The 23,258-nt window shown below is 40.2% G+C and overlaps 1 protein-coding gene and 1 long non-coding RNA gene across 3 annotated transcripts in view; one reads left to right on the top strand and one right to left on the bottom strand.

The window, feature by feature from the left end:
- Window positions 1-7,843, bottom strand: part of LOC137773825 (uncharacterized) — a 300,385-nt gene extending 292,542 nt beyond the window's left edge. Inside the window, exon 1 of the long non-coding RNA XR_011075731.1 lies at window positions 7,756-7,843. This is a non-coding gene — a long non-coding RNA (uncharacterized lncRNA). The remainder of the gene's footprint in view (window positions 1-7,755) is intronic.
- A 115-nt stretch (window positions 7,844-7,958) lies between these two features.
- On the top strand, window positions 7,959-18,814 carry LOC137773361 (histone-lysine N-methyltransferase SETMAR). 2 transcript variants are annotated; one of them, XM_068557954.1, is made up of 2 exons: window positions 7,959-8,101; window positions 15,934-18,814. In XM_068557954.1, exons 1-2 carry the CDS (start codon window positions 8,027-8,029, stop codon window positions 16,735-16,737), a joined length of 879 nt encoding a protein of 292 aa, XP_068414055.1. In that variant the 5' UTR covers window positions 7,959-8,026; the 3' UTR covers window positions 16,738-18,814. The 2 variants fall into 2 exon arrangements, with proteins under 2 accessions (XP_068414055.1, XP_068414053.1); XM_068557952.1 differs by having other exon boundaries at window positions 7,959-8,143.
- Window positions 18,815-23,258: the final 4,444 nt, after the last annotated feature.

Here is a 23,258-nt window from a genome sequence, read left to right as displayed (position 1 = left end):
TTAAAAAAAAAGCATAGCTTACCAACTTTTTAAATGAACAAAAATTCATAACATCAACTTCTGTACAGAGCAATAGCAGCTGATTATCCAGCCCAAACTTTCTAATAATAATAATGGTAATAGAGGCATACCTCATTTTACTGCACTTCGCTTCATCGAGCTTCGCAGATATTGTGTTTTTTACAAAATTGAAGGTTTGTGGCAACCTGCATCAAGCAAGTCTATCGGCGCCATATTTCCAATAGCATTTGCTCACACCATGTCTCTGTGTCACATTTTGGTAATTCTCACAATATTTCAAACTTTTTCAATACTATTATATTTGTTACAGTGATCTATGATCAGTGACCTTTGATGTTACTATTGTAATTGTTTGGGGGTGCCATTAAACACACCCAAATAAGACAGTGAACTTAACTGCTAAATGTGTGTGTTCTGACTACTCCCCTGAATAGACATTCCTCCACCTTTCTCCCTCCCCTCTGGCCTCCCTATTCCCTGAGATAGAACAATATTGAAATTAGGCCAATTAATAAAGCTACAATGACCTCAAAGCTTTCAAATGAAGAGTCGCACATCTCTCACTTTAAATCAAAAGCTAGAAATGATTAAGTTTAGTCAGGAAGGCATGTAGAAAGATGAGATAAGCTAGCCCTTTTGAGCCAAACAATTTGCTAAGATGTTAATGCAAAGGAAAAGTTCTAGAAGGAAATTAAAAGTGCTACTCCAGTGAACACAAATGATAAGAAAGTGAAACAGCTTTATTGCTAATATGGGAGAAGTGTGAGTGGTCTGGATAGAAGATCAAGCCAGCTACGACATTCCCTTAAGTTAAAGCCTAAGCTCTTCAATTCTATGAAGGGTGAGAGAGGTAAGGAAGCTGCAGAAGAAAAGTTTGATGAGGTTTAAGGAAAGAAGCCATCTCCATAACATAAAAGTTCAAGGCAAAGCAGCAAGTGCTGATGAAGAAGTTGCAGCAAGTTATCCAGAAGATCTAGCTAAGATAATTACTGAAGGTGGCTACACTAAACAATACATTTTCAATGGAGACAAAATATTCTTATATTGGAAGAAGTTGCCATCCAGGACTTCAACAGCTAGTGAGGACAAGTCAATGTCTGGCTTCAAAGCTTCAAAAGATAGGCTGACTCTCTTGTTAGGGGCTAATGCAGCTGGTGACTTGAAGTTGAAGCTAATACTCATTTACCATTCCAAAATTCCTAAGACCCTTAAGAAATATGCTAAAACCACTCTGCCTGTGCTCTACAAATGGAATAACAAAGGCTGGATGACAGCACATCTGTTTACACCATGGTTTACTGAATATTTTAAGTAGGTTGAGACCTACTGCTCAGAAAAAAAAATTCCTTTTAAAATATTACTGCTCATTGACAATGCACCTTCTCACCCAAGAGTTCTGATGGAGATGTACCACAAGATTAATGTTGTTCTCATTCCTGCCAACACAACATCCATTCTGCAGCCCACAGATCAAGAAGTAATTTTGACTTTCAAGTCTTATTAAGAAATATGTTCTGTAAAGCATAGCTGCCATAGATAGTGATTCCTCTGATGGATATAGGCAAAATAAACTGAAAAACTTCTCTAAAGGATTCACCATTCCAGATGCCATTAAGAACATTCCTGATTCATGGGGAAAGGGCAAAATATCAACATTAACAGGAGTTTGGAAGAAGTTGATTCCAACTCTCCTGATGACTTTGAGGGGTTCAAGACTTCAGTGGAGGAAGAAACTACAGATGTAGGGGAAATAGCAAGAGAACTAGAGTTAGAAGTGGAGCCTGAAGGTGTGCCTGCATTGCTGCAATCTTATGACAAAATTTTAAAAGGGTGAGGAGTTTCTTCTTATGGATGAGCAAGGAAAGCAGTCTCTTGAAAGGGAAGACATGGAATCTACTCCTGGTGAAGATTTTTGAAATGATAACACAGGATTTAGAATATGACATAAACTTAGTTGATAAAGCAGTTGGAGGATGCGAGAGGATTGACTCCAATTTTGAAGGAAGTTCTACTGTGAGCAAAATGCTATCAAGCATCATTACATGCTACAGAGAAATCGTTCATGAAAGGAAGAGTCAATCGACGCAGAAAACTTCATCATTGTCTTACTTTAAGAAACTGCCACAGACACCACAACCACCCTGATGAATCCCAGCCATCAACATCAAGGCAAGACCTTCCACCAGCAAAAAGATTACAAGTTGCTGAAGCCTCAAATAATGGTTAGCATTTCTTAGCCATTAAGTATTTTTAAAATAAGGTATGTACATTTTTTAGAAATAAAGCTATTGTACACTTAATAGACTACAGTATAGTGTAAACATAACTTTTATATGCACTGGGAAACCAAAAAATTCGTGTGACTCACTTGTGATATACAGTTTATTGCAGTGGCCTGGAAATGAACCCACAGTATCTCCTAAGTAGGCCTGTAATAATGCCATCATTTTCACTGGTCAAAATTCTTTGACTAAAGTAGCAGAAAACACTGACTTAACCTAAATCCAAAGAAAGAATTTGTTATAAGAATATGAATATGTTGTGTGAATCAAAAAGTGATTGGAACAAGAAATGAACAGGCATCAGGAACTAAAAAGTCCTCTCTCCTTGTTACTCGTCTGCTCTATTTTTCTCTTGGAAGACTGACTTTTCTCTGCTTCTGTATCAATATACTGAATAAAGCTACCTCTCGGCTCCCAAATTACAAACACTTTTAGCTGTTTCTTGGTCTCAACTAATCAAGTGAATCTGATTGGTCTAGCTTGAATCAGGTGTGCATCCAGAGGTCAAAAGTCTGGGCCAAGGCTTAGGGGTTGTGTAATATAAATATGACTGCAGTGAGCTCACCCCAAGAGATGGGCTGTGTAGGGCTGGCATGTTCTCAGAAATGAAATAGTCAACAAGTTGGGCAGAAACCCTCCAAAGTATCAACTACTATGTTTCATTCTCTTCAAAATGATGTCATTTATACAGTTTTCTTTGATGAGAGGATCTAGTGCTTATCCTAGGCCTAGTTAACATTGGGTAGTGATAGTTATTATTAGGAAGCTAAGATGTTCCAAACTATTTTATTCATGCTATCATTAACACCAATAAATATATAATTTCTGCTAACTTTAGACCTTTCATCACTGGCTGTAAAGTATATCCCAGATTAAGCTCAGATAATGCTAGTGAGGTTTAATGAAAGAATGGCTTCTGAATACAAAATCATGCAAAACTTCATTAAAACACTGGCCAAAAATGCCTAAGGATAACATGTCAGTTAAAGGCCACTCTTGTTAAAAAACAGGAAGGTCATATGGCCATACTCCATAATTTAGCTAAAGATAATTGAATATATAAAATGTTAGAGTTTTACTATATTGCATTTTCTTTCATTTTTAAATTTATTATTGACCAGATTATTTTCTTTCCTGCCAGTGAAAAAGCCAGAAGAAATTTGAATAATCAACATAATGATCAGCTCCAAGCCTTATTTATAACAGTCAATTTGGGCAACTCATTACTGTCCAGGGATACATTTTTTTTCACCAAGTAGCTATAATGGTTTTCAGGACAAATTTTGAAGATTCGGGCTCCCAGTAGGTGAAGAACAGGTGTCTGGAGGAAATAAGATAGGTTTTTAGACCTGGAAAAAATGAAAGACTGACTGCTTGGCACTCTGAAGATTGGTTGTATCAGCCTGCAAACACCCTCTCATTATTTTAATATCACACTTATATAAAATACTTTGGGATCCTTTGCCAGAAAGATAAAAACAAATTAAACTGAAGGCAGGACATGAACTGAATATCTTATTCTGGAAGCACCATCACTGACAGCTTTAGAAAAAAAAATAGAATGGATCCTTCAAAATACTTTTTCCAAAGGTCAAACAATATTACCAAGAAAGAATCAAAAAGAAAAACAGCATAATAAGCAGCGAGTGTGGTTCTCCTCACCGATCATATAATTCCTTCTTAACATTCTTATAGTTCTTAGTAATTTCTGGGTGTATATAGTTCTTTGTTTACTGGATTGGAAGCTCTCCTTGGGCACTATGTCTTCTTCATGGTACATTCCCCAAATTGGCAAATGTAGCACTGTGCATGTACTCAGTGTTCAAAAATGCTTCTTAAAATGAAAGGACAGCATGTTCTTTGGATTTTTGCAAAATTCCTTCATTGTGTACAATTCCTGAAAAATGAAATGAACTTGATCTCTATCCAACACGAAAATACTCTTTTCTCTACACATGCCTTTATTCCTTTACTCCTGCTATTCCTTCTGCCTGCAATACCCTTTCCTAATCTCATAAATCCTACTCATTCTTCAAGGCCTATGGCAAGTAGCCCCTTCTCCATGAAGCTTTCTCTGATCTTCCCAGCTACAAGTAATCTTTCCTTCTGCTGAAGTTCCACTTTACCTAAACCTTCCTTACATCCCTCAATTATACTATAGCCAGTTGCATTACCTAAGTAACTACCTCCTAAGTTACAGCAAGTATACAGCCATGGCTGATAAAATATTTACTAGGTGACTACCTTCAAGCCTATGGTTCCAATGGGGTTTAAGACTTCTAATTCAGGATGATCCCACACCGTATTAATAAGGATCTCCTCTTGCATTTGAGCCATCCTCTGGGAAGACAAAGAAGAACACTCCAAGGCAGTTTTGTAACCTACTGTGTAATAACCTGCCGTGTGATAACTGCCTGCGTGCACTATTCCCAAAGAACATCTGAAGCCTCCGTGCTGGCAGGTTGTGACCTTCTGAGTGAACCTAATGACACGTGTGGCTTATGAGAGTCCTGTGAGTCGGAACATTTAGTTGAATCTAAAATGACCCTTGATGGACCATTTCAATAAGGTTTCAAGTATTAATAGCTTATTATGAAAATTAAATGAATTAGTATATGTAAAATTCTTAAATGGTGTCTGGCACATAGTAATAACTCAATGAATGTTACCTACTGTTGCCCATGGTCAGAAACCAGCCAAGTAGAACTATGAATTCAGACATGTCTGATTCCAGACCCTATGCACCATTACTCCTTGGTACTTTTCTACATAAAATCAATTTCCTATCTCCTTCCCTCTAAACCTGCTCTCAAAAATGGGTTTTTATATCACACATGCATACTTCAGTGCAAAATTAAGTGACTTTTTTACCTGCATGGATACACATCATAAGCCGGATCCAAGTGTCTATTCCCCAACCTATTTGCTTCCGAACAAATGTTTGTGTCCCCCTAAAGTTCAGATGTTGAAGCCCTAATATGATGGTGTTTGGAGGTGGGACCTTTCATGTCATGAAGGTAGAACCCCATGATGGGATTAGTATCCTTATAAGGAGAGGAAGATAGCTAACCCTTTCTGTTTCCCCCACATAAGGATACAAAGAGAAGGCAGCCATCTGCAAGCAAGGAAGAGAGACTTCACTAAGAAGCCAGCCAGGCCGGCACCCCGATCTCAGACTTCCAGCTTCCAGAACTGTGAGAAATAAATGTTTGTTGTTTAAGCCACCCAGTCTATGGTATTCTGTTACAGCAGCCCAAACTAAGTCACTGTTAAATGCCAGATATAATTTATTATAATAGCTGAGGGAATAATGATGAACTATGAGTGTAAAGAGATCCCACACACACAAGAAAACTAAATAACATACTCTGGAAAGACTTGACAAAAAGGCAAGTCACTAAAAAAAAATGTTTTGCTATTGAAGTAAGTGTAAGAACAGTTTAAAAGACTGGGTGCGGGGGGGGAGAAAAAAGACTATGAACTCTGATTGCTTCAGTATCTTTTAGTTCCTGCCCCACTTTAGAGACACCCAAACTGAAACTCAAAGTAAGCATGACATGGAATTCTAATCGGTAGACCCACAAAAACAAACAAACAAAAAACACACAAAAAAACAAAAAACCCCATCACCTTGGCCCTATATCAAAAGACTTGTAAATAAATGTACCAAAATTACAGTTGACCCTTGAACAACACAGGGGTTAGGGGAACCGACCCTCCGCACAGTTGAAAATCCATGTATAACTTTATAGGAGGCCCTCCATATCCATGGTTCTGCATCTGTGGATTCAGTCAACTGTGGATTGTGTAGCACTGTGGTATTTACTGGAAAAAAATTGACATATAAGTGGACCTGGGCAGTTCAAACCCATGTTGTTCAAGGGTCAACTGTATTTAAGTTAAAACAAAATGTTTCTATCTCCCTCTCCGTGTCTCTTTCTCTGTATCTCTCTCTTTGCCTGTCTCTTCCTATGTATATATAATTTTTACGACTTCAATAGAAGAGCTTTGCCTATGAGTATACTAAAGAGTTGCTGGGACTATGAGAAACCACTTACAGAGTTAAACGGGAGAACAAAGAAAAGGGTAACCAATGCTATGGGAAATAGCGTCAGTAAAGATACAGAGAAGGGGACACTTGAGCTGAGTGGACAGACAGTACGGGGAAAAGGCACTGGCGACCCAAGTACAATGTGAACAAAGGTGGCAGAAGCCCAAGCAACATGGCTTGTTGAGAAAACATAAATAGAACAAGACTTTCGAAACAGAGACTAAAGAAACAGGCAGGATCTGGATCTTCAAGGAACTGATAAGCCAGAATATAGAAGGTGGGCTTTGAGAGACACATGGAGCAAACACAGGGTTTTAAGCAGCAGAATACAGTAATTGGATGTGCACACTCAAACGATCATTGTAGAAGCAGCAGTAAGGGAATGCGAGGGTATGGAGAATGTTAGATTTGAAAAATACCACTTCAAGAGTTCAAGCAAGGAACAAGAGCCTGAGAGTAAGAAGAAGTGAAAATGAAAAACATTATGAAAGTAGAATCCACAAGATTTGGCCAGGAAATTCTTAGCTACGGCGCTCTAGGGAGAGGAAAGAATTCAGGAAAATGCTTTCGTGTGTTGCTTTGGTAGCTCTGGAGATCATGGACAACTTGTTCTCCTACATTATTTTAAAGGGGGAAAGAAAGATGTGCAGAAGAGTAAGTCAACTCAGGTCACTTTGAACTTAAGGTGCATATAAGACAGAAAATAGAAACCATAACCGCATATCCATCTCCAGCTGGGCTGGAGATGAAGACCTAGTACTTTGTAAGAGTATCTGAAGGCAGGGAGTGGATGCTATTATTGAGGAACCCAGAGAAGGTGAGAAAGGGGCCCGGGGCAGAAACCTGAGTGACACCCGCCCCCATTTCAGAGTCAGGCCCGCGAAGGACAGGAGAGGGAGGACGGTCTGCGCAAGGCAAGCGCACCCAGGACAGAGGCCCACAAGCTGAGGGGAGACGGTTTCACATAGAAGCAGCAGGACAATCGGGTCAGCGAGCTTTGGGAAGGCTGAAAATATTCCACTGGATTCAGCAATTTCGACGTTATCGGAATCCTTTGCGGGGCGGGTCTCGGTTTCCTCAGAGCAGGGGAAGCCGAAAGGAAACAGGGATCCCAGTCTGGGAACGCGCGGACACGATATACAGCCTTTCGACGCCCAGTCAGGCTATTCCGCCCCCGAACGCAAACCCCATCACACACACTCCAGCTGCCCCACAAGTTCCAGGACTTCAGAGACCCAGGGGTGCCTTACCCCCTCAGCTTAGGGCGCGCCCCTGCCCCCGCGCCAGCTAGCTTCCAAACCCTCAGACACACGGACAAACGACCTCGCCTCGAAAACCCTCCCTGGGCTCACAGGAAAAATTCAAGCACTTCATTGTGTGTTCCCAAAGCTTTGTCCATACCTTACAAGGTTTTGTATTATCTGTTGTGCACCTGGCTCAAAACAAAAAGCGAGCCAGACCAAAAAGTCAAGGAACGCTGAGAGTCGAGGGAGGAGACACCCTCACAGGCAAACTTCTGATAGGGGAGATAAAAACTACGACTCCCATGAGGCTGTGGGGCCCCGGGACCCGACTCCCAGCGTCCTCTGCGAGGTTCAAGAGAGTCTAGGTGGTAGACGCATCGTGTCGGCGTAATACGGCCGCTAAAGCCGTGCAGAACTGGCCCTGCGGGATGGCAGCCTCTGAGGAGGAGCCTGAGGCCTTGACGGAGCAGCTGGACGTCGCGCGCCGGCTGGAAAATTTGCCTGTGAGCGCATGGCCCCCAGGGACAGAGCCAGAGCCCTTTCAGGTAGGGGGCGGAGCTCGGCCAGCCCAAGAGCTGCGCGCGGCCCCCGGGGGCGTGGCCGGTTCCATTTTCCATAGGGGCGGGGCTAGGCGGTCACGAGCGCTGCGCGCGCAGCCCGGGGGCGGGGCTGGCGGCCTTCCAGGTAGCGTGCCGGGGTAAGTGGTAGCTGGGTTCAGTTCTCAATTACCCTACGTGGTAGTGCTTCGATTGTTGTCTCCAAGTTTCTAGACCTTCTTTTTTTTACCCGATCGCACAGCTATCTGCGAGCGGGAAAAGCTCTTAAATAGCTCACAGGTTTCGGTCTTTTCCCATTAACCCTTCGCAATGACCTTTACACGGTCTTCTCTGCCCATAGACTGGCAGTTTCCTGAAGGCAAAACCAGAGGTCTCGTGAGGTCCCTTGGAAAGAGCCGTGAGAATCTGTCTTTTTGTCCTGGTTCTGTCCCCAGAACTCGTTGAGATCCGGGGCAAATCAGTTGCCTCTCTGGTCTCAGATGTCTTCTTTGTAAGATAAGGCATGGGGCCCATTAACGGATCTTAGCCTAGTGTCATGATTAAAAACTTAGCCTCTAGAGTCACTTAGTTGAGGTTTCCCTCATGCTGTGAGCGCTTTGGCAAATGTAAATAGCCTCAGCTAAGCCTTAGAGTCCTCCCGTGTGCGATTAAAATAGTAATACCTCTCTCCGGATTGCTTCAAGAATTACAAGTAAAATACAGTTCCTGGTTTGCTGAAAGAACTCAATAAATGTTAACTACTATTATTACCTCAAAGACCTTTGTGCTCCAACCTTCTCACCCCTTTGACCTTGGCCTGCATGTTGCCTAAGGAGCAAGGAATGACAAAAACAAAAAACAAAAACAAGGATGTTGGAGTGGAAAGAGCCCTGGACTTGGAAGTAGGAGAGCTAGGTTCAGGGCTTAGCATCTTAGCCATGTCTCAGAGCCTGAGTTTCTTCATCTGCAAAATGAAAATAATTATAAAGTTTTAGTGCCCTTGTCACACCCATTATCAATATCAAACCCTGTCTGTCCTTCCTAGGGTTATTTTGAGAATCAAGTAAGAGGACAGATTCAGCAGCAGTTTAAAAAGAGTAGAGCAGGCTATTAATGTTAGAAATGGTTATTTTTCCTCAAACTACATTAGGCAGTTTATCATTAATAATACAGGTGGCTAGCACCATATTAAACACTGATCCCTAAAAGCTTACTGAAGACCAAACATTGCTGAATGCCTGGTCAAAAACACTGACATATGTTCTCTTTCTTCAAAAAATAATTGAGTGCCTATAATGTGCCTGGCACTGTATTAAGCTAGGCATAGAAGATAAGATGGTGCCAATACAATTCCTGCCCTTGAGCTTACAAGAGCATATGGAAAGCACTATATGGGGGGCAGAGGAAGCCTTGTGATTGATCCTTATACCTATAGTTGATGGGCATAAATGAAAATCAGGAGACTAAGACTCAATCCCACAGTGTTCTAGATTCCTGACTGTATGCACAGCTCTAGGTATACTTAGAGTTACAGATAGAAGACAGGATCCCTTCCTTAAGGAGCTTATAGTCTTACCAAGAAGATAAAACATGCTTGAAACATGTAAATAACAAGCCTAAAAGGGCCTTCAACTACTTTGCTTCCATATATTCATGGAGCACAATACCAGTCTTACAAAAGGTCAAAACAGCTTGCTTGCCCGAAACCCTGCCTTCACAGGCATGTGCACACATAAGAATTAAGGCATGAAAAACTCAAAGTAAAAATAACTTGGTGTCTGGTTTGCCTTTGGGTCCTGTATGAAAAGGCAAAAAGAACATTCAAATGTTCAGATCGGAAACAAGCACATCATAATGTCATCGGGGTCGAAAGACAAGTAGAAAATAAACCGATTGATTTTCTTGAACTAAGAGTTGGATCTAGCCATTTTTCAGGTTTCTGAAACCAGCTTCAGATATCCTTTTTAAGGTCTCAACATGGCCTTGACAAGAATTATCTGGCTCACAGTCTCCTAATAGCTGCTTGGAGCAAAAACAAACTCATGGGGCTAGAGGCCAAGTACAAAGATTCTTGTAGCTGGTGTTTCAAAACAACCAAAAATGGAATGAAGATTTTCACAGCACTTCCTTAAAATTCAGAATTGAGGCCTAGATTTTAAGCCCAGAATATTGTGCAATGTCATGTTTCAGTTTCTAGGGCTTTGGTACAGAATGTATGTGACTCAGAAAAGTTAGTCTTCCAATCAAAAATTATTAAGAGCTTCAATCAAGTAATATTTCCTGAGCCACCTGCTCTGTGCCTAGTACTATGGATGGGAACCCAACCCCTATCACCATTCCATACCCCAAACCTCCTGACCATGCCTTTCCTTAAAACATTTGTTAGAAAGATCAGACCTACATACTTAGTGAGAGCCCAACAGTCTATGCCACTTAGATCTCAAAGTTCATACTATTAATAAGTGCAGGTCTACTTCAGATAAGGGAGAAATTAATTGTAGCCAAGGAGGTACAATATAATTGCACTTTAACATGCTGTCTTCTGTTTACGTTTTGGCTTCTTGGGTGACCATAGTTTATAAAAAAAGTCTCAAGTTTTCTGTCACAAAATGTGAAGTCTCCATCCGGTTCTCTAAGGATCTGGTTTCTAGTGCATTTTGCACTGATCATTTTGTATTTATTCTCAATTCTTACATGATCAATTTTGTACTTTGATACATACCAGGAAAAAGTAAAGCTTTTGTTATGACGACTGAAAAAATGATTAAAATCCCATTCTTCATGTCCTCTTTTGTATTTTTCTGAGTGGTTCTTTCTAAATCCCAGCATGTGCATACAATAGACAATAAGGCAATATTTACTGATGATTGAAAGCAGTCTGTGCTGGGTCAGCTCTCAGTTTCCCCCCATCAAGATGGATAAATAATGGAGGTAGGACTATAATCATATGGTTTTCCAAACATAATTTTGGTTTGAGTATGTTTAAACCTGAGAAGTTTAACTCCAAACCTATTTTTTTCACCACCCTACTAGATAGCCTGCATAATTCATATTGAACACTTATGTACCAGCTACTAGAGAAAGCTTTTTATGTGGTTTCTCACATGTATTTCCTTCACAGCAACCTGTAAGAGAAATAGAAAGGGAATGTTTAGAGAGCTTAAGTAATGTGACAGAAATATATGATGTTTTAAATATAAAATCTCGAAATAATATCTAGAAGAATTTAAGAAAGTTACTATTTTAAAAGTACAAAGTGGCCCACACAGAGTATAGTGTTATGTTCATTAAATTTCTTGAGAACCTTCCCCCCCCTCAGATATAGGTAGTGTCCCTGTTTTATAGTTGCTAACCCATAGTTTAGCAAGTCACTCGCTGTAAGGTCACAGTGCTAGTAAGATCCTAGTCCTGTATGTGTCTCCTCTAGGACATTCCATGTTCTGCCTTAAGACGTTCTCCACTGCTTGCCCAGTGTTCAGGCCACAGTCACAGTTTTCCTGGCTAGCCTCCTTCACGCTTTGCTCCATTCTCACCTCCCGGTTGGCGACCTCATTGCTCATTAGCCGTTTATATCTTTGACTAAATTTTCCAGCCATTTCCTGGAACCATTCTCAGCTTCCACCCTGGGTTTATTAGTCAAGACGCATTTGTTTGCAAGAAACGTAAATACGACACAAACTAACTCAGGCAAAGAAGGGAAGGAATTTCCTCATATAACAGCGAAGTCCGAGACTGGTAACTGTAGGCATCTCTGGATCCAGGAACTCTCAAGGTGTCATCAGATATTTCTCTCTACCACCTCCCTGCTTCGCACCCCTGCTCCCCTTTCCTGTGGTGGGCCACACCCTCAGTAGGTCTTATGTGTGTGGTACAACTTGGGAATGCCTGATCGATACTCTGTAGTTTAGCAAACCCAGTGGAAAAAAAACGCCTCTTCCCTAATTTTTTCAGCAGGAGTCCCAGAATTATATTTCATTGACCTGGCTTATGTCCTGTGCCCATCCATGAACCAAAAGTACTGTTGAAAAGAGCAAGCGATGTTCTGATTAGCCAGGTTTAGGCCCCACCCAACCTGAAGCCCCAGCAAACCATTAAGACAAGAGTGAGAAGGGTTCCCCTGGGAAGACTCAGGATGCTTTCATCAGAAGAATAGATGCTGCATAGATTTAAAAACATGTCCAGGATTTGATCTCTCCTTGGCGTAGGGTAAGCACAAACACCCCTCAGGGTAACACCCTTTTTGGATCAGTTTGGTCCTGGGCTTTGTACCAGGGAGTAGGGTACAGACTATGGAAAGAGTGTTACAAATGGGGAGCGTTTAAGCTGATGCCAGCTGATTCCTAATTTGTAACACACTTAACATTAGCTTTCTGAAACGCAAAATGTAAATTTATATGGCATATAAATATTTGAATAAAATGTCAGATTATTTCTGAAAAGAATAATTAACTTTTCAATATGTAGATACCTGAAAAGATAGATAATTACATAATGATATGTTAAATTAGACCACAGTTTTCAAAAGACTGTTCTTTAGTATAGCCATTTTTCTAAATCAGGTAAAATATCTTTTTGGAATGGTATTTAACCAAACTTTTTATGAAGGAGAAAGTGGAAACATATAGAGATAAAATGATTTGTGATTATTATTGGTATCAGGGTCAATGATTACATCGATCAAGGGGAAAAAAATATTCTCTTTAAACAGGAAGATTATCCAGAAGTCTCTATTATCCTTTGGACGGTGTTTGCAGCTCATTTGGAATCAGCTACCATTTGTAATCTAAGTCTCTAAAGGATCTGAGATTGTGCAAAAAGTTTAAATTGCAGAATTTTTAAAAATGTATCACCAGATTCTCCAAAATCTTTTTTTTTTAATTAATTTATTTATTTATTTATTTATGGCTGTGTTGGGTCTCTTAGTTTTCGTGTGAGGGCTTTCTCTAGTTGCGGCAAGCGGGGGCCACTCTTCATCGCGGTGCGGGGGCCGCTCTTCATCGCGGTGCGCGGGCCCCTCACTACCGCGGCCCCTCCCGCCGCGGGGCACAGGCTCCAGACGCGCAGGCTCAGCAGCTGTGGCCCACGGGCCCAGACGCTCCGCGGCACGCGGGATCCTCCCAGACCAGGGCCCGAACCCGTGTCCCCTGCATTAGCAGGCAGACTCTCAACCACTGCGCCACCAGGGAAGCCCCCAAAATCTTATTTTAAATGTAAAAATAAAAGTAAAAATAAGCAAATAATAGTATTTTTTCCAAAAAGTATTTATCCAAAAAGTATTTATCCAACAACAAGGAATAATATGCTCTCCTGGTTAGAAAACTGCAGTGAGTCAGAGTTGATTTTAAAAGTTGTTATCTGCATCAAAATATAAATAAATAAATCACCTTAGAGTTTAGTGATTTCTATAGTACATTAAAATTATATGCACCTTTAAGAACAAATCAAGTGAAAAGAATTCTTCATGAAAAGTTTAACAAAGTGGTAGTACAATCTTCATTTTACAAGCACTTCTTAAAATGTCTCAGTAACCATTTCTAAGTTGACTCTTAAAGTCTGGAAGTAGATTCTGTAAAAGACAGCAGTCATTGAATTTGACTGATAGGGCATCTTTTTCTAAGCCATCCTTTATCCTTTTATGACATCTCTGCTAAGCTAAAGCTGTAAGAACCGACACAAACAAGAGAAGCTATTTCTACTCTCCACCCCCAAATCACTTTTTAAGCAGTATTAGCCTTCCCCCCTCCCCCCTCCCCCCTCCCCCTCTCCCCCCTCGCCCACTCGCCCCCCTCCCTGCAGGTACGCCCACTCACCATCCTTTCACAGAAGGATGTCAATCCTTCCCCCCCAGCTCAGCGGGTTTTTTGTTTTTTTGTTGTTGTTGTTTTGTTTTTTATTTATTTATTTATTTATTTATTTATTTATTTATTTATTTATTTTTGGCTGTGTTGGGTCTTCGTTTCTGTGCGAGGGCTTTCTCCAGTTGTGGCGAGCGTGGGCCACTCTTCATCGCGGTGCGCGGGCCTCTCACCGTCGCGGCCTCTCGTTGCGGAGCACAGGCTCCAGACGCGCAGGCTAAGTAGTTGTGGCTCACAGGCTCCAGACGCGCAGGCTCAGTAGTTGTGGCACACGGGCTTAGTTGCTCTGCGGCATGTGGGATCTTCCCAGACCTGGGCTTGAACCCGTGTGCCCTGCATCGGCAGGCAGATTCTCAACCACTGCGCCACCAGGGAAGCCCCCAGCGTTTTTTAAAGTATAGGGTTTTGCACCTAACTGCATAGCTCCACCAAGGCCTCCACAGGGAGTGTAACTACATGCTGCTCAATACTTTTTCTAAAAGTACTGACACAACATTAATGGATAATTGACTGAAAGATAGGCTGTTCAAACGTTCCTCTGGATATGCTAAATTCTATCGACTGGTCTCTTGCACAACTGCTCTTACTGACTTCATGTGGCAGGATGCCAACAGCCTTTATTGAGGGTCAGAATGAATGAAATGAAAAACAGCCCATGAAACTGCGTCCTGGAAAAGAATGGTTTAGACAGACTCATTTGTGAAATTTCTCTCCCATCTCCATAGTGGAAAAAGTCAATGCTTCTGAACAGTGAGATTATTCCTTACGGACAATACAAGCCATACATCGAATCATATTTCCCTCTTTGAAGTGGCTGTTGTTGGGCAGTGCCAAATGTCCAGTTTACTTCTGCTGCACACGTAGTGTGTCTAAGCTCTCTCGACTTATTTTTCCCTTCACCTTACTTTCCTTACCTGTTGTTCATTTATCTTACCTCTTTGTAAGCCTCATTAAATCCTTTCTGGAAGAAAACAAGTATAAATAAATGAATTGTTCTATACATGAAGAAATATGCTGGGCTCATGAGAGATACTTTAATCTTCAGAGTTTGAGAATATGCTTCATTCTGCCAGTGAGGAAATAACCGGAGGTCAGGTTTCACAGAGACTTTAGACTTAAGAATTCTTTATCATAACATTTTATAAATGTAACATTTTGAAAATACAGGTACGTTTAAAAGACAGAGAAACTTTTTTGTATTCTCCCTTTCGCACTTAATAAGAACAGGATTTCTTTACATGTATACAATATATCTACAATAAATTTCAATATCTGTTACTATTATGTAACAATTTTTGGAATTATCTCTGCAAGTTTTTTGCCAAATTTCTGCTTTTAACTTTGCGAAGACTCAAATAGAACTATAAGGTAATAGCATTTTTTAAAAACATGAGAGAATATATAGGAATTTAGATAATCTTCAAATTTAAAAATTCTTTTAAAAAATCAATGGAAGACTCTCTCCCAAAGGCCATTTTTCATTGATTTATCATTTATGACTTTCTAATCCCCAAAAAGGATATGAGGTAACTCACAATAAAAATACATATATGCATTTGTATTATCAGATAAATGTAAGAGATAAAAGCCAAGGAGAAAACACATAACTGCATTCAAAACCTAAATTCGGCACTGATTTTCCTGACATCTAAAGCTAACAGGGAAACAAAATGGATTACAAATTTTTCAATATCTGATAAGAGAAAAATACATAAATTTTTCCACTGCTTAAAAGGAAACCACCAAATTTTAAATCTAAAAATTAACCCTGGTTTTTAAATTGGAGAGAGATGTTTTCAGGTAATATTGTAATATATTGCATTTTGTCTTTTTGTTTCATTCTGTTTGTTGGAATTAGGAACTGTCTCAGCCAAAAGCTGCTTGAAATACAGGTGAGATATATGACATGCCATGCTGACTTAACGGTATTTCCGTTTTTTGCAGTATACTCCTGATCATGTAGCCGGGCCTGGGGGAGACACTGACCCCACTCTAATAACCTTTCCCGGATGCGTTTGTGTCAAAACTCCCTGCCTCCCTGGAACTTGCTCCTGTCTCCGTCGTGAGAAGAACTATGATGATAATTTATGCCTCAGACACATAGGATCAGAAGCAAAGTGCGCTGAGCCAGTTTTCGAATGCAATGTCCTGTGTCAGTGCAGCGACCACTGCAGGAACAGAGTGGTCCAGCGGGGTCTGCAGTTCCGCCTCCAGGTGTTCAAGACAGATCGCAAAGGCTGGGGACTTCGTACCTTGGACTTTATACCAAAAGGACGGTTTGTCTGTGAATATGCTGGCGAGGTTTTAGGATTCTCGGAAGTACAGAGAAGAATTCAGTTACAAACAATACACGATTCGAATTACATTATAGCCGTCAGGGAGCATGTTTATAATGGGCAGGTAATGGAAACGTTTGTTGATCCTACCTCTATAGGAAATATTGGAAGATTCCTTAACCATTCTTGTGAGCCAAACCTATTGATGATTCCTGTCCGAATCAACTCGATGGTACCAAAGTTGGCACTTTTTGCAGCCAAGGACATTGTGCCAGAAGAAGAACTCTCTTATGACTATTCAGGAAGATTTCTTAATCTACTGGATAGTGAAGACAAAGAAAGGTTAGATAATGGGAAATTAAGGAAACCTTGTTATTGTGGTGCTGAATCATGTGCTGCATTCCTGCCTTATGACAGCTCACTGTACTGCCCCTTAGAAAAGCCAAACACGAGTGAGGAAGGAAAAGTATAGCAGAAGCGTGTCTGGCCTCGCAGTGGAGGAGAACGAGGAGGAATCGAGCGTGCTTGGCTCAGCCCTTCCTGGGTTCCCCTCTTACAAGCAACTTACCCTCAGGGTCAGTCTCCGCTCCGTGGTAAGGAGCTTGCCCCTCACTGTAGGGGAGCCCAGTGGTTGTAACTTAGGAATGTGGCAGAGACTACAGATTGTCCAGCAACACTCTCTCTCCCCTTCCATCATAGAATTCTCAGTTTTTAGCTGGGTACATGACTGCCGAGAATACTCACTTTTCCTAGTGAGATGTGGCTGAGGGACTACGTCATAGCTAGTGGGATATGAGGGGAAACGCTGTGCCCTTCAGTGGAGATATCCTTCCCTTATCCCACTCTTTTTTCTTCTTGGCTGGAATGTATACATGATAACTGGAGCTGCAGCATCCATACCATACCCCAAAATAACCTTGGAAAAGGAAGCTGGAATGTATACATGATAACTGGAGCTGGAGCATCCATACCATACCCCAAAATAACCTTGGAAAAGGAAGCCACACATAGCAAATCAGCAAAATTGAAAGGAGTCTGGGGGCTGTATACTGTCCAGCACTCTACCAGTCCTGACCTGACACCTCTGGACTTTTCGGTGAGAAACTGTGTCTTCGTCATTTATGCCACTGTTATTTTGAACTTTCTAGTACTAGCACCAACCCTAATCAGTGATCCAAAGAAACCCTGATGGCTGAATACCTAAGCATTGCTTTCCAGTCAATTTTATCAGTAATAAGGCTGGTATTTTCATTTCTGTCTGACTCCTGCATTTTATTTCTCATTTGTTTCTAAACATATCAAGGAAAAGGGCATGATTAATTATCACCTGCTAAAAACCTTAATGATTATCGCCAATAGTGAAAAACATAACCGTGAGAATGACTTCCATGTGTATAACCAAAAGTCATAAAAGGAAACAAATTGTAAAATTTTTGCTATATACCTGCTGTACTTCAAGGTTTGTGAAGTTATGCTTCAAAACTTCAAACAGCCTCACTTCATGTATTAACAACATGAAAATAACCCTGTCAACACCACCAAAGGCGACGGGAGTTTTATAATTCCATTTAAACTTCTGGAGAGGCAAACATCTCTAACTTCCTTCCTTAAAGCAAGAGTGTTGCAAAAACAAAGCTACTATGGAAGTTTATTAGACTTTGTGAAAGCTAAAATAATTACTTGGGCCCTATAATTTCTTTTTCTAGTACGTTTAGACCCTACCACCAGGAGACGCTGTGCTTTCAAAGTTATATCATAGGGACCCATGTTATATATAACACTCCTGTATGATATCATAAGTAGGATAGTTGTACATTTTAAGTGAATGAAATGTATGGTATGAGAATTATATCTCAATAAAACTGTTAAAATAATAACTATGTTAGGGTTTGCGTATTCACATAACATTATCAGGAATGGTTCTATGTGAATAGATGATACTAGAGGACCCATAAAATGCCCCAAACTACAAATGTGCAGTGTCTAAAACAGAATGAGTTTTTCCTCCAAACTCATCATTTCTCCCTGCCAACCTTCCTCTATAACTGATTTCTCTGAAGCAGTCCTGCTTTTTGTAAGGCAGCTTGTATCTCTCATTTTACAATGGCCTTTCTCCTCCTCACAAGGGCTTCTAGTAACTGAGCTACTTAAGAGGCAATAAGGAAATGGTCAGAAGGAACATGAGTGGCTCACTGTGTGATGCTCCCGATACCCTTTCCTTCTTCCTCCTGCTCCGTAGCTACTGAATATCACCGTCTGTGTATCAGAAATACTCCAGTGAGGACACGAGCGGCATCCTCCATCGTGATGTCTCTTCCAAAGACAGAACTCACTGAATATAGACCCTTGGAGTTTTCTGTACTCACACACAAGTTTATTCTTAAATAGCAATGTCGCCTGGAAATCAGATTCCTAAAGTAGAGTTGAAGACTCTTACAAGTCTTTTCTAGGTACTGAGTTAACTGCATTTACTTAATTGCCGTGTTCCTAAGAAAGTTGACACTTCTACTTTTGAGAGCAAACATTAAAAGATACACTTCTGCTTGACTGTTATCCTAATATAAAAAACATATAAATTTTTTACAATTATGAATTAGTATAAAATTAGAATTTTAAAAGGTGTTATGTGTCTTCATGGAATTAAAACATAAAAATGGCTCTGAAGTCAGTTTCCACTGAATTCACTAAGAATGTGGAAACGTGTACCTTGGAAACTGTTTTGGCCCAAGAATAACAAAGATCATACTTGGAGGACAAAACTTTTCAAATCTTCTTTAAATTAATGTTTTTAAATTTCAAATTAATATTCACAAAATATCAGTGGCTGACAGATTTTGTTCTTGGCTAAATGGAAAATTTTGCCTTAATTGAAGTGAATATTCAGAGATTATTTTTCTCCCTCCCTGTTTTCAATATTAAGCCCCAATACTGCCTAACTCTGAAGCATAAGGCAGGAGTGGATTAAGTACATCAATATGAGACTAATTTGCATAGAACAGAGGACTTTATCTTAAACTCAGGAAGATCTCATTTAAAAAGGGGGGAAAAAATCTCCCAAAGTTGTTTTCATTCCCTTGAGTGTTCAAATAATGTTCTCTTTGTGTAACATATTCCTTATTACATATTCCTCTCCAGTGTGTTAGTGTTCAGCAAGTTACTGAACCTCTCTGACTCTGAATTCCCTTTTCTGGATACAGCATTTTCGGGAGAATCAAATAAGTTAACACTTGTAAAGTGTTTAAACAATGATGCAGCACTAAGATAGCTATAACCAAAAAGACAACTACAAGTGTTGACAAGGATGTGGAGAAATTAGAACCTTGTATATTGCTGGTAGAGTTGTAAAATTGCACAACTACTTTGTAAAGCCATTTGGTTAGTTCCTTAAAATGTTATACATAGAGTAACCACATGTCCCAGTAACTCCATTCCTAGGTAACAGACCCAAGAGAAACGAAAACATGTCCCACCAAAAATTGTATGCAACCTTTATAGTGGCATTATTGGTAATAGCCAAAAAGTAGACACAACCCAAATGTCCACTGACTGATGAATGAATAAACAAAATATGGTATCCATATCACAGAATATTATTCAGCCAGGAAAAGGAATGAAGTGCTGACACATGCCACAACATAGATAAGCTTTGAAAATACTATGTTCAATGAAAGAAGCCAGACACAAACAGCCACAAATTGTATGATCCTATTTATATGAAATGTCCAGAATAAGCAACTCTGTAGACACATAAAGTAAATTAATGGTTGCCAGGGGCTGGTGGAGAGGGAGGTATAGGACGTGATTGCTAATGGGTTCAGAGTTTCTTTTTAGGGTGAATATACTGAAAACCACTTTCAAGTGATGACTATCATGTTTTGTGAATTATATCTCCATAAACCTGTCATAAAAAAAGAAACAAGAAGATACGGGTGCCTCTCACTTGGAAACTGGTAACCTGTAACTCTGGATGTTGCTCTCAGGAATAAACACTCTCAGATCCCAAGGAAATTCTTCTCCACTTGCTTTATGTCCTCAAAACAAAACATGACCGCGTCTAAGGTTGTGATTTTTTTGTGGCTATCACCACTATCAGAGATAGACCCTGCTTCACAGGGCAGTGAGATTTTGAATAATAGGAGTGCTTAGTTTGGTAAGAACATGGATGGATTAATTAGTCAGATCCTTCCTCTCAGATAGCATGAATGCAATTCTTAAATAACAAAGTATTGTTTCCTTGTAGTCTTGAATATCAACTTTCTTGCCTCTCTTTCTGTTCAAGTTTGTGGTTCCAGAGATTCGTGTGGTTCCTCACGAATCAGCACAGTATTCGTTACAGTTGCACATGGAGACAGAAGTATTTTGCAATATTAAACAATTCATATTACTTTTACATTTGTAAATGTGTGGATCTAGAAGTTTGATATTGGTTCTTCACATTACTTCACGTTACTTGGTTCTTCTCATTACATTACATTTAAGAGACAGTTAAAATGACAACATAAGTGATAGTAGTTTATGTGATATAATTAATATATTTTTCTGCAATGATAATAATTCATCAGATATGATATCATTACAATGTTTGGACATGATAAGTAAATTTCATGATTTATTTTCAACTCTGTTTCAGCGGAGTAAAGCTTTATTAAATTGACATTAATAAAAGACTATCAAAGAGCTACAATAACTCAAAAAAGATGGTCTCATTTGGTATCATTGTTAACAGAACATCAACCATGTGAAAACCTTTTTTATAACATATAATTATAATTTATGATTTTACTGAAAGGACAATAAGAAAAATTGTTTTTTTGGCATAAATATGTAAAAAATTATGAATCACATAGCTCATTATTTTACTATTCATCCAAACATTGCCAACTCAGTTGGATGCCCAGGAATGAGCAAGGATAATTAAATTGAGTCACATATGATATTTTGCCAACTTCACTCATATAAAAACCCTAACTTTATACATGTTTTCCATTCTTGTGGTTATGAAGACATTTTTGTCAAACTTGATTTATAACTTTTAAATCTTTCTACATATTGCCTGTGGATTTCCCATAAGCTGTCCTGGCCTTGATGCTTATAAAGGGAGGGAAGAAACTAGCTTCCCTGGTAAGGCTGTTAAGGGACTCACATAAAATAATGGACTTATATAGGCTATAAAGTACTATATAAATTTGGTTATCGTTACAGGCATATTTCTGGGTTTACACTCTGCTACACAGAACCGAACGCACACATTATCATATTATCATAGTCAAGATTCATTTAGAGTCCATATAATGGTAAGTCTTTCTTGGTGGTAAATGTTATGGAAGTATTAGAATAAGCTCCCAAAGGAGTTCTGTTAATCAATTAAATAAAAGGATACTTGTCTTTGATCATTTAATTATAGCCAAATGATGAACAGAATCTGAAGAACATCCTTGGAGCTCCCTTTTACTTTATAACTACTTGGGATTTCCCTGGGATGACAAAAAGCCTTGCTATTTTTGTATATATTGTTACTCGGTTAATGGCCTTAGTTTTTGCCTCACTGCCCAAAGCTACAAGTCATCCGTACCTCTTCCTCCTCCTCCCCATAACTAATCAGTCACCAAGTCCTATACATTCCCTGCCCTACACATCTCTCACATCTGTTCCGTTTTGCCCGTATTGTTTTATGCCATGCTTCCATCATTTCTTCCCGGCAACAGCCTCTCGGCCTCACCATCCTCACAGTGTATCCTCTGCCTTTAAAGCCTTCAGTGACTTCTCATCACACTCAGGACGGAGCCCAAACTTCTCAAGATGACCAGAAGGCCCCTGCCCCCGTCTCCACCTCATCTCTCACTCATCTTCTCACTCTGAGGTCCACCTTGAAAAGCCACGTGCCCTCTCACCCTCCCCTTCCCTTCTGGAAAAAGCTTAAAGAAGCAGGTTGCTTAACTTTACCTTAACTTTACCTTCAGGGGGCATTAGAAGGTCGTGTGTGTGTGTGTGTGTGTGTGTGTGTGTGTGTGTGTGTGTGATTTTACTTTAAATTGTTCTTACCCTGGCCTTCTTTGCAGAATACATCTCCTATGCTGCTTGTTTACATGGCTACTAGGCAGCTAAAATAACAAAAGAGCCAGCAATATATTCTATTTTTTTCCCTGTCTCTTCTTCCTTCCTTCCCCGCTTCTCCTATTTCTGTTTGCTGCTAGCTGGCTAGCCATCACTTCCATCAGCCTGCTGTCTCCTTGTCATTCATCTTCCTTCGGCCACCTGCCCAGCCTTGTCCTCACTGCCAAATCTCCAGGGCTGAACTGGGAAAATACAAATTACTTGATCTACCACAGTACCATTCCTGCTGTGTACTGCTTTGCTAACTTTTGTTAGTCGTCTGGTCCAGACATACTCAATGCTCCCTGTTTATAAGGGCAGCCAATTACACAGTGCTGATGCCACTAATTCCAACCCCACATGTCCCATGGCCTCTGTTCACCACGTCCGTCTCTGACCAGCCCACGCTCCACCCTCCCTCCATCCGTAGACCACTTCTGTCTTCTTTTTCTAACCTACCACCAGCTCAAAGCATCTGTACATAGTAGGCAGACACAGAAAAGGGCCTCCAAACAAATCTAAGACATAGTTCTCCTAGCCTGTATTTAAATATAATTGAATTACCTCAATTAGAGCTTCCATTTACCCTCAAGGCAAAGTGGGTTTGTTTTTGTTGTTTATTTTGGAAGTGTCTGCTTGCTTGCCAATCTCTTTCTCCTGCCTTCCCCAACTCTTAAAAATAAACTCTTTCCCCTTTCCACGGCAGTAACCAACCTACCTCTTCCCCACACCTCCTCCCCCAATTGTACACTCATCGGAGTGCATTCTCAGCTCTTTTGAGAGTGGAAATAAGGATGGTTCAAAGACTAATCCTAGATCTTCAACAGACACCAGACCTCCCACTACCCTAACTTGCCCTGCAGAAATTGCTTGCAAATTTTTGACTAGTTTAAAACCATT

Source organism: Eschrichtius robustus, chromosome 12 (assembly GCF_028021215.1).
Source record: "Eschrichtius robustus isolate mEscRob2 chromosome 12, mEscRob2.pri, whole genome shotgun sequence".
Taxonomy (NCBI): Eukaryota; Metazoa; Chordata; class Mammalia; order Artiodactyla; family Eschrichtiidae; genus Eschrichtius; species Eschrichtius robustus.
This window is presented reverse-complemented; position numbering and strand designations above follow the sequence as displayed.

Bases quoted from the DNA above. Each gene is read 5' to 3' on its own strand.
- LOC137773361 (XM_068557952.1), top strand. From the start codon at position 8,027: ATGGCAGCCTCTGAGGAGGAGCCTGAGGCCTTGACGGAGCAGCTGGAC. The intron at 8,144-15,933 runs GTAGGGGGCGGA...CGTTTTTTGCAG, and splicing joins CAGAGCCAGAGCCCTTTCAG to TATACTCCTGATCATGTAGC.